Source organism: Ranitomeya variabilis, chromosome 3 (assembly GCF_051348905.1).
Source record: "Ranitomeya variabilis isolate aRanVar5 chromosome 3, aRanVar5.hap1, whole genome shotgun sequence".
Classification (NCBI taxonomy): Eukaryota; Metazoa; Chordata; class Amphibia; order Anura; family Dendrobatidae; genus Ranitomeya; species Ranitomeya variabilis.
Window position 1 is genome coordinate 52,513,601 of NC_135234.1, and position 15,594 is coordinate 52,529,194.

At 42.2% G+C, this 15,594-nt stretch overlaps 1 protein-coding gene across 2 annotated transcripts in view; it reads right to left on the reverse strand.

Moving 5' to 3' along the window:
• LOC143815137 (multidrug resistance-associated protein 1-like) overlaps positions 1–15,594 on the reverse strand; it is a 50,297-nt gene that overhangs the window by 24,437 nt on the left and 10,266 nt on the right. For both annotated transcript variants that reach the window (XR_013223688.1, XM_077294043.1), the window contains exons 6-13: positions 12,943–13,197; positions 9,937–10,002; positions 5,780–5,917; positions 4,110–4,256; positions 3,407–3,491; positions 3,247–3,313; positions 1,763–1,889; positions 695–871 (exon numbers count right to left, since the gene is read on the reverse strand). Coding sequence is in view for 1 of the 2 variants with exons in the window: in XM_077294043.1 (XP_077150158.1) it covers positions 695–871; positions 1,763–1,889; positions 3,247–3,313; positions 3,407–3,491; positions 4,110–4,256; positions 5,780–5,917; positions 9,937–10,002; positions 12,943–13,197 (1,062 nt within the window). In the remaining variant the exon portion in view is untranslated. The remainder of the gene's footprint in view (positions 1–694; positions 872–1,762; positions 1,890–3,246; positions 3,314–3,406; positions 3,492–4,109; positions 4,257–5,779; positions 5,918–9,936; positions 10,003–12,942; positions 13,198–15,594) is intronic.

Sequence of the window (15,594 nt, forward strand, 5' to 3'; positions counted from 1 at the left end):
AGCAGAGTCATCTCAATATCTTAAAACAGGACAGTCAAGTGAATGACAGCTCTACTGGATGCCTGAAAAGGAAAGGTTAATAGTATCCTCCCTAATAAATCTGCACATATGGTTACTCCCTTGTCTTTTGGGGATTGGGCTGTAGTTCATGGAGACTAATAACACAGACCACCGAAAAAAAAATTTCATGGCATCTTCCTGGGGTTCTTTGGAGCACGGATTCAGAACATTGCACTGGATAGACAAACACCTCTAGTTTCTAAGATATAGTTTAACTTACATCATTTTAGTTCGCTCTTTAAAGTGGACCTTGCACCAAACTTTTCATGATTAACTGGACACTGGATGTAATAGTGGGTTTCCTCTTTGCTACAGAGATATTCGCAATCAAAGTATTTGGCACCTAATGAGTTAACATTTACTTGGACTTAAAAAAGTTATCAGACAGTTTTCACTGGGGGCGTGTACTTCTTCCCCCTGTATGATGCCGACCAATCATAAGCAAGCAGCAACACTCAAAAAAAAAATAAAAGCACGCCCCCACCATGGCTTAGAGAAGTTAGATGAAATGAGAAACACAACATTGCTATAATATTTAAAAATGTCATTATATGCAATTGATGAAAGCACATTAATAGATTTTTTTTGGTAACGTATATATCTATTGCGTAGCATTTAGATAAAGATGTCTCACCCTCTCGCCAATCTCAGTCTGGTCTCCGTGTGGCAAGAGCTCCAAGTCCGGCAGGAGAGCACACGCTTCTAGAACGCTCTCGTAAAATGGCTTATTCAGGGTCTGACCAAAGAGGATGTTCTCCTGAAATAAGGAGTTCTGGATCCACGCTTGTTGTGACACGTAGGCTACCGAGCCCTAGTTGTTAGAAAGCAGAATATTATAAATTATTAGAGAGCTTTAAAACATCAATGGCATATTTGATACAGATGCTTTATCAGCAGGTTTATCTTGCTTTGCACTGATGAGGGGCAAAAACCCTTAACAGAAGTCTGGTTATAGTTTTGCTTTATATGACAAGTCATGTAACGAGGTTCTTGAAAGGGAATCTGTCACAAGTTATTTCCTACCCCATCTGAGAGAAGTGTGCGGGCAGAAATCATAATTCCAGTGATGTCTCACCTACTTTGTTGCTTGCTGCAATTTTGCTAAAATCACTCTTATCTACCAATTCTCTGAATACTGAGCTTTGTATCGCCCGCCACCACCACGGATTGGTGGGGACGTGGTTATATGGAACTCATGAATATGATGAATAGGAGTTACTAACATGTGACAGAATGACTGACGGTAAAGAGCCCACTGATACCAGCATGGTCCTGTAATAGGAGCCATTCATGACATTTCTTCCCTCCTAAGTCACTGACGGGGTCACACTTCTCTGTCGGGCATCTGATGGAGAAATTGGGGTTTGGTGAATGCCAGGAGAACGTTACCCCCTGACTGCACTGTGCCCACCATACAGTTTGGTGGCGGAGGATAATACTATGGGGTGTTATTTTGGAACCGGACTAGTGCCACTGAAGTGAAATCTTAATAATTCAGCATACAAGACATTTTGGACAATTGCATTGCGGGAACAGCTTGGTGAACGCCCTTTTCTGTTCCCCATGCCCAAAGTCCAAGTTTGGATTAACAAATAGAAGATGAAAAGATACGTACAATAAATGACATTCTTCTCTAGGCCGACAATACGCTGTAATATGAGAAGCGAATACACATGAACTTGCACAGTAACTGTAGACCTACTTGTCTCTGCACAGATCCTTCTAGTTTATTCATCTCCCCGAGGATCGCAGATAAGAAGGACGATTTTCCAGACCCAACTTGGCCAACAACAGCGATCAAGGAGCCTTCAGGAATCTTTATATGAAGACTGAATAAAAAAATAAAAAAAAAACAACTACATTATGTTTCTGTTCTTTGGGATTACATAGGTTCTCTGATGCCTCTCACTTTGGCATTGGGAGGTCAGAGGCGATGATGATGTAAATGATGTAAGATGAAAACAAAAACTATATAGATTTAATAATGACATGCCTCTACTGACCCGTAGAAGAAAGATGCCCTGTCATTTTTACTGCAAATTAATTTGTTAAAACCAAACCTTTTTTTTTTTTTTATTTCCACACAACTTGGATTTTTCCTTCACATTTTTTAGTACATTATATGTAAAAGTCAATGGTGTTTATTGCCTGGTGATTATCATTGCTGTGATTAGCTGGCATGAGCTTGCAAGTCTGACTCCGCCCTGTCATGTGATAAGCAGCTCACTGTGTACAGACAATGTACATACAGGGCATGGTGTGGGCGGGGTTAGCTTTCTCAGCTCTGCTGCACCCTACATCTAAAAACTCTGATTGTGTGACAACTGCTGCAGCCAGTAATCTAAGTGATACATCGTTGGAATCAGTGTCTCTTTGCCTACAACTTTCTGCTCTCAGATAAGGTAGCAAAAACCTGCTGACAGATTCCCTTTAACTGCTCTATTACCACAGTACAACAACACGTATATAAGCCACCAACTCCACCTGCATATGCCAAAAAATACCTTCTGTAAGTCTCGCTCTTCACATAATAAAAAAAAAAAATTAGTTTGGCAGTAGTGATGAGTATGTGGTCTCGAATAAGTTGTTATCAGAGCACACTCGTGTCTTAATCGACTATTTTCGGCGTGGAAAAAAAATGCTCGAGTGGCTGCGGCTGCATGTCTCGTGGCTGTTCAAAAGCCGGGATTGCCTACTGTTGATAAAAAAAATAGTGACGAAAAACACAGAAAAATGTAAAAATAAATAAATAAAATAATCAGGAGGAGACCAAAACACGCAAAAAAAAACCCTCCAAAAACTTCAATATTATAAAAAGCCAGAAAAAAAAAAGTAGACTTCCCCGATGTATGTTTTGCTTGAAAAAAGTATGTTTTTGACCACTGGAAAAAGATGTAGTGTGACCAAACCCCAAGAGTTATGTACACATTTTTGGAGGCAGTCATGTAATATTTATGCTGAACTCATTGCACGCTGCTCCTGAGCTCCCCCTAGTGGTGACCGTGGGCAGACAAAACCGTGACTTTTTGGTGATTTGTAGCTCTGTATTAGAAAAATGAAGCTCAGACCAGTATGAAGATAGGTAATATAATCAGTACAGAATCAGGGTGTTCGGTGTTGGACATTCCCTCCAGGCTGGGCAGGTACGTCTGCAGTTATTGCAGTGCACACAGCCATTTCTCTTACTCTTTTAGAACGGAGGCTCCATTTGTTTCCCACTGGAAGGAAGCCCCGAGGAATCCAACAGCGTGATCTGTGCACATGATAAAATGCAGAAAAAAATATAATGTTTTTAGTAAAATCACCATGAAATAGCAAACATTCTTTAAGTTTTATGTCCACTTACTTCCTTTGTAGTTGGTTTCAACATTTTCAGGGGCAAGTTCTTCACCGCAAAGAAAGTGTTGTAGTCGATTTAGAGAAACTCGAGTCTAGAAAAGGAACCAAACAGGGGTTTACTTCTACCGGACGGCCCTGTCCACAAGCAACTTTTCCTTTCAGCATTTTACTTAGGGTAGATTTACACTACGCCTTTTGGCAGTGGGTAAAAGATCCGTTTGTCAAGCAGAAAACACTTCAGGATTTGCTCCTTTTTGGAATTTTTTTAACATTTTTTTTTTTTACACTTTAGTAATTTTATGATTGATTTTTCAATGTTTTTCTCAGCATTTTTTGATTGTCTTTTTACTGATGTTTTCTAAAATCCCTTATATAGTGAACAACAGGCTAGTATTTTCTGACGCAAAAATGCTGACAAAATGGCAAAAAAGACCCTAAGGCAACTTTTTCGCCTTCCCATTGACTTCAATTGTAAAGTATGGCGTGTCTTCCAGAAGAATGAATGTGAACTTTGCTTGGCATCGTTTTACCATACAAATTAATAATAAGACTCTTTTAATTGTTGGGTAAGTGCTTTTTTCGGCATTGTTATAGTATACAGTCTCAGCCAAATAACGCCAGAAAAATGCAGTGTGAACATATCCTTAGTGTAAACCCTCATTTATAGAGACTTTCATATTTAAAAAAAAGGCATACGAAGGAGTCGTTACCTGGACCACCAATGAGATCACTGTGGGTAAATCAAACAATGGAAGACGCAGGATATTAAATAACGAGATTGTGGTGAAAACCTTAGATGCCGTCAGGATATTTGCTTCATCAATTAAGAAATATACTCCAAATGTAGCAATGGAAACCTTAAAAAAAAAAAAAAAAAAAGGATTTTTGTGTACTCACCGTAAAATCCTTTTCTCCAAGCCAATCATTGGGGGACACAGACCATGGGTGTATGCTGCTGCCTCCTGGTGGCAGCAGCATACACCCATGGTCTGTGTCCCCCAATGAGGCGAAGGAGAAAAATATATATAAAAATAAAAAAAAGAAAAAGAAAAGGGAAAAGAAGACAGAAGGTACACACGTCTTATAGAAAAAAACTATTTTTCAAGTTTTGAATAAGTAATAAAAAAAAAAAACCCATCTGAACTCATCCTCTGCTGTATTTAAGACAGGCCGGTATCTGGGATCCACAGCCACGTTCTCAAGATCGCTGGGGGTCCATGAAGTTAAATCCCCCAGTGATCAGTAAATTTTTCACCATCCTAAGAAATAACCTTTTAATATTTACCTTCTACCATCATCTACAGTATTTTTTAGGTACAACACTTTGTGCTAATAAAGGGGTTAGTGTTGACAGCTGCTGATCGGTAGATGTCTCACCGTCACTCCCATAGACAGTAGATGAGGCAGAGATCACTCATGTGCGATGTTGTTAAATTCACAAGGGGAACATTGGATCCCTTTTCCTTGTGATTGGTGAGGTTCCCATTAATGATGAGTGAACGTGCTGGGATAAGGTGTTATCTGAGCATGCTCGGGTGCTAACCAAGTGTCTTCGGCATCCTACAATAATAAGTTCGAGTCTACGCGGCTGCATGTCTCGCGGCTGTTCGATAGCCGCAATATATGCAGGGAAGTACTAACAATCAGACCACAAACAGCCATGAGACATGCAGGCGCGGGGACCCGAACATATTTTTCAAACACGCTGAAGACACTCGGTTAGCACCTGAGCATGCTCAGATAACACCTTATCCCAGCACGTTCGCTCATCACTAGTTCCCATCAGTCAAGGTGATCAATGTTTTTGGTGAGATTACCCCATTGAAGGATGAAATTCTAGCCGTTCATGGCCACCACTTGTGCGGTACGTTCCTACACCCGCACTACTGGTGGTGTCATTATTTTAGATCTCAGTACCACACCTTAACAATTACGTTCCTCTATAAAATCGAAGCATGCATTTTATTTTTCCGCATTTCGAAAAACACACCAAAAATACAAAATGTGAACCAAGCCTCAGAATACACACTCAGCATCTATCCCCTATAAACCCTACGTGATTGCAGCACCGCTCTCTTTGCAGGAGGTTGTGGAAAAGAATTAGTATTTTCACAAAAAAAACCAACTTTAAGCCCGGATCCTCAAATTGAAAATTAAAAGTTATAGCATCTGATGTTGTATTAAATCTTTTGGGGTTTTCTTTTCTGAAAATTTCCCTAGAGGTGAATTGCACACACTCTTGTATAATCATGCGATAATGGAGAATATCTGATAACCTGGCGACTGTTAGGCCCTGATTGATGTTGGATTGATGAACCTTAATGTATAATTAGTGGCCCGTATATAATAGATGTGGTGCCAGAGGAGGGCGGTATCTTACCAGGAACGGGATGCAGGTTAGCGTCAGCATGGAGAACGTGGTCAAGTAACCCGAAGACTTCAGCACTTCCATTTCACGTTCCCGAATATCAACCACTTTCCTTTGGTAAGAAGGCTCCCAGGCGTAAAGCTTCAATATCTGCAAGAATTCAACAACGGAATAGATTTATTAGAAAATATACATTTTAATGGATTTTAATCCCTAATTACTCCATCATAGTTTTATCAGAGATACTGTCCTGGCTACTGCATGACAGGCAAAGCTCCCTGAGAAAAAGTAGATTTTTGGTACTCACCGTATAATCCGTTTCTCGAAGTCTTCATTGGGGGAGATAGCCTGCTGTCACCTAGAGGCTGACACTATTAACACATCTGATTAAAAATCGCCTCCTTCCCCGCAGACTATACCTCGCGGCTCCTCAGTTTAGTGAGAAAGCAGTGGGAGTGGCCCAAAAAGGAATTACAACATGAAAGGTAATAATCCAATTACATCTTGAGAGAAAAACAAAGTAAAGGCACGCAAGGGTGGGTGCTGCATCCCCCAATCAAGCCTACAAGAAACAGATTTTACGGTGAGTACCAAAAATCTACTTTTCGCATTCATCTCATAAGGAAGTAAGTGTGAACCGGTACCTATTCTTCAAAAAAGGGGTGTTTATGGCGTCTATATGCTCCGATCTGGAAAGAGAGGTTGTTGATGCTCAGGGGGACACCCCTGCTGCCTGTCCACTTGGTAGACTGTTTGTCCCTGTTAACCTATGTCTTAGAGTCCTCAGAGAACCTCAGGATTCAGTGTTGGACATCCTGGTAATAAAGCCACTGATGATCTGCTTACTCTGCATTTTTGGTGGCCAGGTGCTCATCAGGATGTCTGGGAGCATGTAGCTGCCTGCAGTGTCTGCGTGTATTCTAAGACCTCTCATAATCGTCCATCGGGGGTTCTCTAACCATCGGAGATTCCCAGCAGACCTTGGACTCACTTGTCAGTCGATTTTATCACGGATCTACCCGTGTTGGCGGGGAATACTGTAATTCTTGTGGTGGTAGATAAAATTAGACATTTTACTGAATCTATCGTTTTACCAGCTATATCGAACGCCAAATCGTTGGTGAAAGTCTTCGTCAGGGAAATAATTAGATTTCATGGGATCCCCTCTGATATTGTTTCTGATTGGGGGGTGCAGTTTGTCTCCAAGTTTTGGAGGGCATTTTGCACCCGTCCACTTTTCACTCGCAGTCTAATGGGCAGACTGAAAGGGTTAACCAGAATCTAGAGACGTATCTCAGGTGTTTTGTTTCTGAAAATCAGGAGGACTGGGTTACCTATTTACCGCTGGTTGAATTAGCTGTAAATCGTTGTCAGGAATCAACCGTTAAGTTCCCATTTTTCAGGGCATATGGGTTCCATCCTCAGTTTAGTTCTTTTCGTGGTAAACGCCCTTCTGGATTACCGGAGGAAGAACGGTTTTCATCTTCCCTTTCTACCATATGGCAGGGGGTTACAAATAATTTGAGGAAGATGGGGTCCAAATACAAGAGTGTGGCTGATCGGAGACGTTTGGTGGGTCCGGATCTGTGTGTTGGTGACTTGGTGTGACTGTCCTCGAGGAGCATTAAGCTGAAGGTTCCGTGTTGGAAACTGGATCCCTGGTTTATCGGTCCTTATAACATCATAGCCATCGTCAATCCCATAGCATTTCGCCTTGCTTTACCGCCTAATGGATCCTCCATAATGTATTTTATCGTTCTCTCCTCAAAAAAAACCTTGTATATGCTGTACCATCACCTCTACCACCATCTCCTGTTATTGTTGATGGTAATTTAGAGTTTCAGATTGCGAAGATTTTAGATTCTCGTCTAGTTCGTTGGTCGCTTCAGTATCTGGTACATTGGAAGGGGTACAGTCCTGAGGAGAGGATGTGGGTACCAGCATCTGATGTTCATGCAGCCAGACTGGTCTGGGCTTTTCACATGGCACACCCTGATGAGCCTGGTCCTGAAGTTTCGGAAGTCCCTAGTAGAAGAGGGGGTACTGTCAAGGGGTTACCGCGACCGTGTAGAGCCAGAAGACCGCAGCGTCTGATGGCTCCTACTCCGGCGCTAAGAAGAAGCACTTCTCCTTCATTTTAAATGTATTTATTCCTTCTGGCAGAACAGGTTAATCAGCCATGTTGGAATTCAGTGTGCTCACAGCTGTGCTCGGTTAGCCACTCCTTTTTCCCTTTATAATCTGGGCTCTGATACAAATCCTTGTCAGAGTAGCTTTATTGCTGCCTGGCTAATGGTGGGAGAGGAGTTTGTATGAGAAGGAAAGTTGAAGGAGTTATTAGTGACTGTTGCTTGGTTTGTATGTTTGGTAATTACTTATCCTTCTCTGCTTTGGTTTATTCACCTACCTCTACGCCCCGATGCATTCCTCTGCTATATGTGAGTGAATATTTTGTATGCCTGGAATTTCTGTTAAACCTTGTTTGTGTTGCCCTGTTTGTTGGGTTGGTGTACTATGGTGCACAGTAGCACCACCTCTTTCCTGGGTAGGAGAAGTGAACAGATGGATGGATAACTCAGGAGATAAGGCAAGGGCGGAGGTATCTTCTCCATCTGAAGTATCCTGGGAAGCAGGGCGAGCTAGGGCACCCCCTAGTGTAAGGGACAGTGAAGAAGCCCCTGGTCCCGGGTCACCCGACAGCTGTGTTGTGACATCAGCTCTGACCGCTACCATTTTCTCTGATCCATGATGGATCCAATCTCTGATCTGACAGGGTAATTGCAGCAGCTCAGTCTGGAGGTGGCGGATTTACGCACGGTGATTGCTGTGTCGTGACATATTAACTGGAAGACTCCATACACCAGAAGGAGCTATGTAAGAACCCCCCAAATAGACATTACAGGCAACTTCCCCAGCCAACCAGTACATTGATTTGCACTGATCAAAAACCATGAAACAGACGATTACAGATGGTATCTCTTGGTTGGCTGAGATTCTTAGTCACGCTTGTGTCAGACACTGACTTACAGGATCGCCACCTATAGACTGCACTAGAGAGTCAGCGTTCTTCCTTCTGGAGAAAAGCTAATTTGCATAATACTTCCCTTGTGGTTTTTTCCCAATGGTCTTTTGAGGAGGCATGCCTACAAACTAGAGCATTACACTTACAGAAGCAGACACAAGAATTTCAATCCGCTATGTACTATAATGACAGTGTGGAAATTACCTCTTCATGGAGTAAGAGGACCCTTTAATGAGCCTTGCCATAGGACAAGATAAAAGCCAAACCAGAATCTTAATTTGCAGAAACAGTGTTTCGGGGCCCCTCATCAGCGCAATTTCCAAGAGGAGCATTGCAAAGTGTTCTCACATTGGCATGTCACTCTTTACAAGGAGAAACATTACCCCTTGGATCTCTATCAGAAGCCTCTCACCTAGCCAAACCATATCTCACACGTTGCACTGACAAGGGGCAGCACCCATGAAACACTGTTTGCAAATTGAGATTCTGGTTTGGCTTTTATCTTAACTCTTGTTGCAAGACTCGCTAAAGGGTCGACCTTGACTTTTAGAATTGCTACATCCTATAGGTGGCAATTGAGTTCCAGTCCTCTTCCTCTTTGAAGACATAATTTGCATAATTAATTTCCCAGAGGATTGCAAGATTTTAAATCCTTCTCACATTGGCATGCCAGTCTTGGCATGTACCTCTCCAGAAGGAGAGACGTTACCCCTTTGATCCCATAATGCCAGAACACGTTACATAGTATTTTGTTCCACTACGTCAAATTTTAAAAATACTTTAAAACTTGTGGGGTGGAAAGCAGCAAGCGGTCAGTATCCCTGCGGTGCCACTGCATGGAAAATAAGGTATGACACAATTCTTATCAGTATCAATGGTTATATCCTAAGGCATGGACATGATAGAAGAGCTCTTAGCTTATACACGTAGGTTGTGCACAGGGGGCTCCGTACTATGAAAATGGATGAATCTGTACAGGATACGTAAAATATATATATATATATATATATATATATATATATATATATATATATATATATATATATATATATATATATATATATATATACATATACACACACATACACTATGAGGCGGGGCAGAAGGATCGGCACAGATGAGGTTTGGACCCATGAGCATCTCATACCTTTATTCCATGTAAGATTTCGTTCAGTAGTTTGATGCGCTGATCTTTACTCTTCAAATGACTTTTCTGCAGAAAGAAAATTAAAATTATTGATACTGATTACAGTGTTAGGGCTTGTTTCCATTTGGGAGAAACACATCCGTGTCTCGCATGTTGAAACCCAGCTCTGGTGCCGGCACTTGGGAGCGGAGCGTGCGGCCGCATAGGAACACATGGAGCCGCACGCTCCGCTCTGGAGTGCCGGCACCAGAGCTTGGTTTCAACATGCGAGACACGGATGTGTTTCTCCCAAATGGAAACAAGCCCTAAAACCACGTTCACACGCTCAGTATTTGGTCAGTATTTTACCTCAGTATTTGTAGCCAAAATCAGGAGTTGAACAATCAGAGTAGAAGTATAATAGACACATATGCAGCACTTCTGCATTTATCACCCACTCCCTGGTTTTCGCTTACAAATACTGATGTAAAATACTGACCAAATACTGCTAGTGTGAACATGGCCTGACTGCGCTTTCAGGTAACTTTTCAGAAACAGCTGTTACGTGTGTATACAAGAGGACAGCAATATAGGACTTGTATCCTGCATTTTTAAAGTAGTTTTTTCCTCCTCTATAGTTTCTGGAAGCTGCAGCGTTTGTACTTTGTTTTACTCTGCTTGTGTCTCTCTCCTACTCTTTTTCTTCCCTTATCTCCACAGAGACTTCCAGACAGCAGGAATCAATTTATGCTTTCAGACAGATTTGTAGACCGATTAGAGCAGATTTTGGGATTAAACCATCATTGTAGGAGTGAAGTGCCTGATCAGTGCAGAAAGAAACATATTTCTATGATAAGAAGTATTATAGTAACAAGTTTCCTATCATTGCTTGTACTAATTTATCTCTCTGTAATATATATATATTTCTTTTTTTTTTAAACAGTGTAGTTGCTATTTAAAATGGTGGTTTTGTTTAGAGACAGGATAAGCAACTGTGATATATACACTGCGCAAAAAAAATAAAAGGAACACTAAAATCCCACATCTTAGATATCTGTGAATGAAATATTCCAGTTGCAAATTTTTATTCATTGCATAGTGGAATGTGTTCAGAACAATAAAACATAACAATTATCAATGTAAATCAAAATGAATATCCCATGGAGGTCTGGATTTGGAATGATGCTCAAAATCAAAGTGGAAAATCAAATTACAAGCTGATCCAACTTCAGTAGAAATGCCTCATGACAAGGAAAAGATGCTCATTATTGTGTGTGGCCTCCACGTGCCTGTATGACCTCCCTACAACGCCTGGGCATGCTCCTGATGAGGCGGCGGATGGACTCCTGAGGGATCTCCTCCCACACCTGGACTAAAGCATCCACCGACTCCTGGACAGTCTGTGGTGCAACGTGACGTTGGTGGATGGAGAGAGAAATGATGTCCCAGATGTGCTCAATCGGATTCAGGTCAGGGGAACAGGCGGGCCAGTCCATAGCTTCAATGCCTTCATCTTGCAGGAACTGCTGACACACTACAGCCACATGAGGTCTGGCATTGTCCTGCATTAGGAGGAACCCAGGGCCAACCGCACCAGCATATGGTCTCACAAGGGGTCTGAGGATCTCATCTCGGTACCTAATGGCAGTCAGGCTACCTCTGGCGAGCACATGGAGGGCTGTGCGGCCCTCCAAAGAAATGCCACCCCACAGCATTACTGACCCACTGCCAAACCGGTCATGCTGAAGGATGTTACAGGCAGCAGATCGCTCTCCACGGCGTCTCCAGACTCTGTCACATGTGCTCAGTGTGAACCTGCTTTCATCTGTGAAGAGCACAGGGAGTCAGTGGCGAATTTGCCAATTCTGGTGTTCTGTGGCAAATGCCAAGTGTCCTGCACGGTGTTGGACTGAGCACAACCCCCATCGGGCACTCAGACCATCCTCATGGAGTCAGTTTCCAACCATTTGTGCAGACACATGCACATTTGTGGCCTGTTGGAGGTCAAGTGCAGGGCTCTGGCAGTGCTGCTCCTTGCACAAAGACTGAGGTAGCGGTCCTGCTGCTAGGTTGTTGCCCTCCTACGGCCCACTCCACGTCTCCTGGTAGCGCCTCCAGCCTCTGGACACTACGCTGACAGACACAGCAAACCTTCTTGACACAGCTCGCATTGATGTGCCATCCTGGATGAGCTGTACTACCTGAGCCACTTGTGTGGGTTGTAGAGTCCGTCTCATGCTACCACGAGTGTGAATGCACAACCAACATTCAAATGTGACCAAAACATCAGCCAGAAAGCATTGGTACTGAGATGTGGGCTGTGGTCTCCACCTGCAGAACCACTCCTTTATTGAGGGCGTCTTCATAATTGCCAATAATTTCCATCTGTTGTCTATTCCATTTGCACAACAGCATGTGAAATCGATTGTCAATCAGTGTTGCTTCCTAAGTGGACAGTTTGATTTCACAGAAGTTTGATTTACTTGGAGTTATATTCTGTTGGTTTAAGTGTTCCCTTTATTTTTTAGCAGTGTATTATATCCGTGTAGCGCTGTTAGGGTGTGTGAAGTTTTTTTTAGTGTTTAGTTTTTACACCTAAAGAAAAAAAAAAAAAAAACACTTGAAAGACTTCTCATTCATTTCTATAGTAAGCGGCTTGCTGGTGAGGAGCTCAGTTTTTGGGCATTTTTTATGTTTGGAAAAATGCCTGATGGTAACAATATAGCTGCATGTCACTTCTTTGAAGTGGTTCCAGATGGAAAACACCATCTAATCAAAAGGCTGGAAAAAAATATATATATATAAATAATAATAATAATAAAAAAAAAAAAAACACCTCTGCAAAAAATGGCTATACATGTATATGGGAACCATATATGACAGTTTAGGCCCTGGCTCATATTGCCGTATGCTGGGAAACAACTAAATCTTACCTGCATTTAGTCTGTGATCACACATTACAATTAAATTGCAATTTTCTCTAGCTTTTTATAAATCCACAGTATATGATTATTATTCATACTGTACCTTTAACTGCTTAACCTTGGCAGCGATATATGCATTCAATGGTATAACCAGGAGCAGCACGGCCACTCCGGCCAGAACCGAGGCGCCCAGCTCCTGCCACAGGAAGACGATCGCCAACAAGATCTGGAACGGGGCCGACCACAGCAGGTTGAGGTTTACGGTCAGGTCCATGAGCTGCTGTGCATCCGATGACATTAGATTTACCACTTCACCGGTGGTAAACTTTCTTCGAGTGGAACTTGCTAAATTTAAGGACTGGGGGGAAAAAAAGAAAAATACAAAAACATTTTCATACAGAAAAAAGTGGAGAATATGGAGTTTGTAATTTTGCGTCTAACTTGGAAACCAACATTTTATAATATTTCACTGCATCCAAAATAAAATGAAAAATTAAGCAAATAGTCTTGATTAAAAATGCTTTCTCGTTTATGGTCTGCAGCTGCCGTGCAGATCTATGTGTCTCCATAGTAATACAATGTAGTCTGTAAGCCATACTCTTTTCCATCTGTCCCTTACATTACAGAATACAGAAGTAAAGTGACGGCTGCACCTCGCATGGGTGGGAATCACCTGAAAAATCAAAACTTAAAGATTCTTAAAAGGTTGTTACTACTGATGAGCGAGCGTGCTGGGATAAGGTGTTATCTGAGCATGCTTGTGTCATAATCGAGTGACTCCGGCGTGCTCGAGTGGGAGTGGAAATGCTACGTTTCATTATGTAGGTGTCTGCATCAAACTATGCAATGCTAATTTTTTGTTACTTTTCTTTGCCATTTTCCACTTTATTATGCATTTTTTTGGTGCAAATTTGAAGCAGTGGGTTTTTTTTAATCCTTTTTTTAAACATGCCTTTTTCAGGCCTGGGAAATGGTGTTTTTACACTGCACACACTGAAGTCCATGGGTAATCCTATAAGGACACGTTCACCAGGACATTTTGATATTGCAGATAAGAATTTTTTTTTTTTTTGGAAAATGCACAAAGTATAAAAACTTACCAAAACTTTGTCGTCGAAACAAAGGCCAATAGTGGCAAGAATCAGCCAGAGGGAGACTTTTTTTCCTTCCTGCTCTCATACATGGCTACAGGGGGTTCTCTACTGTACAGAATTTTACCAGCACTTAACATAAAAGATGGCGGTAATAAATATAACCTTTCATATAAACGAGGTAATGGATGCCACAGCTGAGCGGTATGACTGGCCTGTCCGGCACACCGCAGGCTGTCAGTAACAAGTGTGAATCAGCAGTGCCACACCACAACTTGTGACCGCTTCCCCTGATTACTGAGGAAATCTACCATGTGGCTCCATGACGGACCCCGTGACACAATCATCAATCTGGGTCATAACTAAGAAGCGCTGGGTCCTGGGACCAAATCCCACCAAGGACAACATCTGCATGTTCTCCCGTGTTTGCGTGGGTTTCCTCCGGTTTCCCCCTACACACCAAAGACATTCTGACAGGAAATCTAGCAGGTGAGCCCTAATGGCGACAGTGATAAAAGTCTTTGGAATTAATGGCGCTATACAAGTAAAATAAACAAGGGTGTGCAAGGGTTAAAAAGGATGTCCAACCCTGAGGAACCCTCCAGTAGCTTGCCGAATTCTTTTAGTGGTGTGCAATATACACACTATGAGGATTCCACTCTGATTGCAAATCGCATACTCGGGGGTCAACTGACGAATGTTGGACCCGGCATAGAATGGCCGTACGCTTGTTGTTGTATGACAAATGTATTACATACCGCTAGGACTCAGAAAGTTGCAAGGCTTCCTCAGGGGTGGACAACCCCTTTTTTTTTCATAGTCAATAATTTTTTCCCCCAAGTGTAGTTTTTAAGGATTTTGCAACTTTCTTGGAACTATCTGCCATTCTTCCATCTAGTGTTAAAGAGGTTGTCCACTACTTTAATACTGGTGGCCTCTCCTTATGATAGGTCATCAGTGTCTGATTAGTGGGGGTGCGACACCCGTCTGTGGCCACTATCAGTAGACGGAGAAGCCCCATAACTGAGCACTTCTGGCCGCCACCGTTACCGAGAACAGCTGATCGGGGGGGAGCCGAGTGTCGCACCCCCACTGATCAGACAATGGATGACCTGTCCTATGGATAGGTCAATGTTAAAGTAGTGGATAACCTCTTTAAAAAAAACAAACAAAAAACATTTAATGTCATACATTAGAAAATTGCAAAAATTAAATAGAATGTCAGCAGGATTTCACTCCAACCCAAAACTATGTGAATGCGCTTGTATCTCTTTCAGAGACAAGTCCATTAATACCTTTACATGGCCAGTATGTTACTGAGAAACCAGGGTTTAAATTGATATGCAAATTACTATAGTAGATGTGAAGCCTCTGTCACTCCAGCTCTATTCCCCGCCTAATGCCGCCTCCTGCATGACTGACAGCCTCAGTTCTGGATGATGTCAGACAAAAGAGGTCTTCAGTCAAGCAGATGGAGGTGGTGCTGGGCAGAGTAGAGCTGGACTGACAGAGGCTTCAGATCTACAATAGTTCTTCATCCTCATTTACATATCAATTTAACCCCTTCATGACCGTGGGATTTTTCGTTTTTCCGTGTTTGTTTTTCACTCCCCTCCTTCCCAGAGCCATAACTTTTTTATTTTTCGTCAATTTGGCCATGTGAG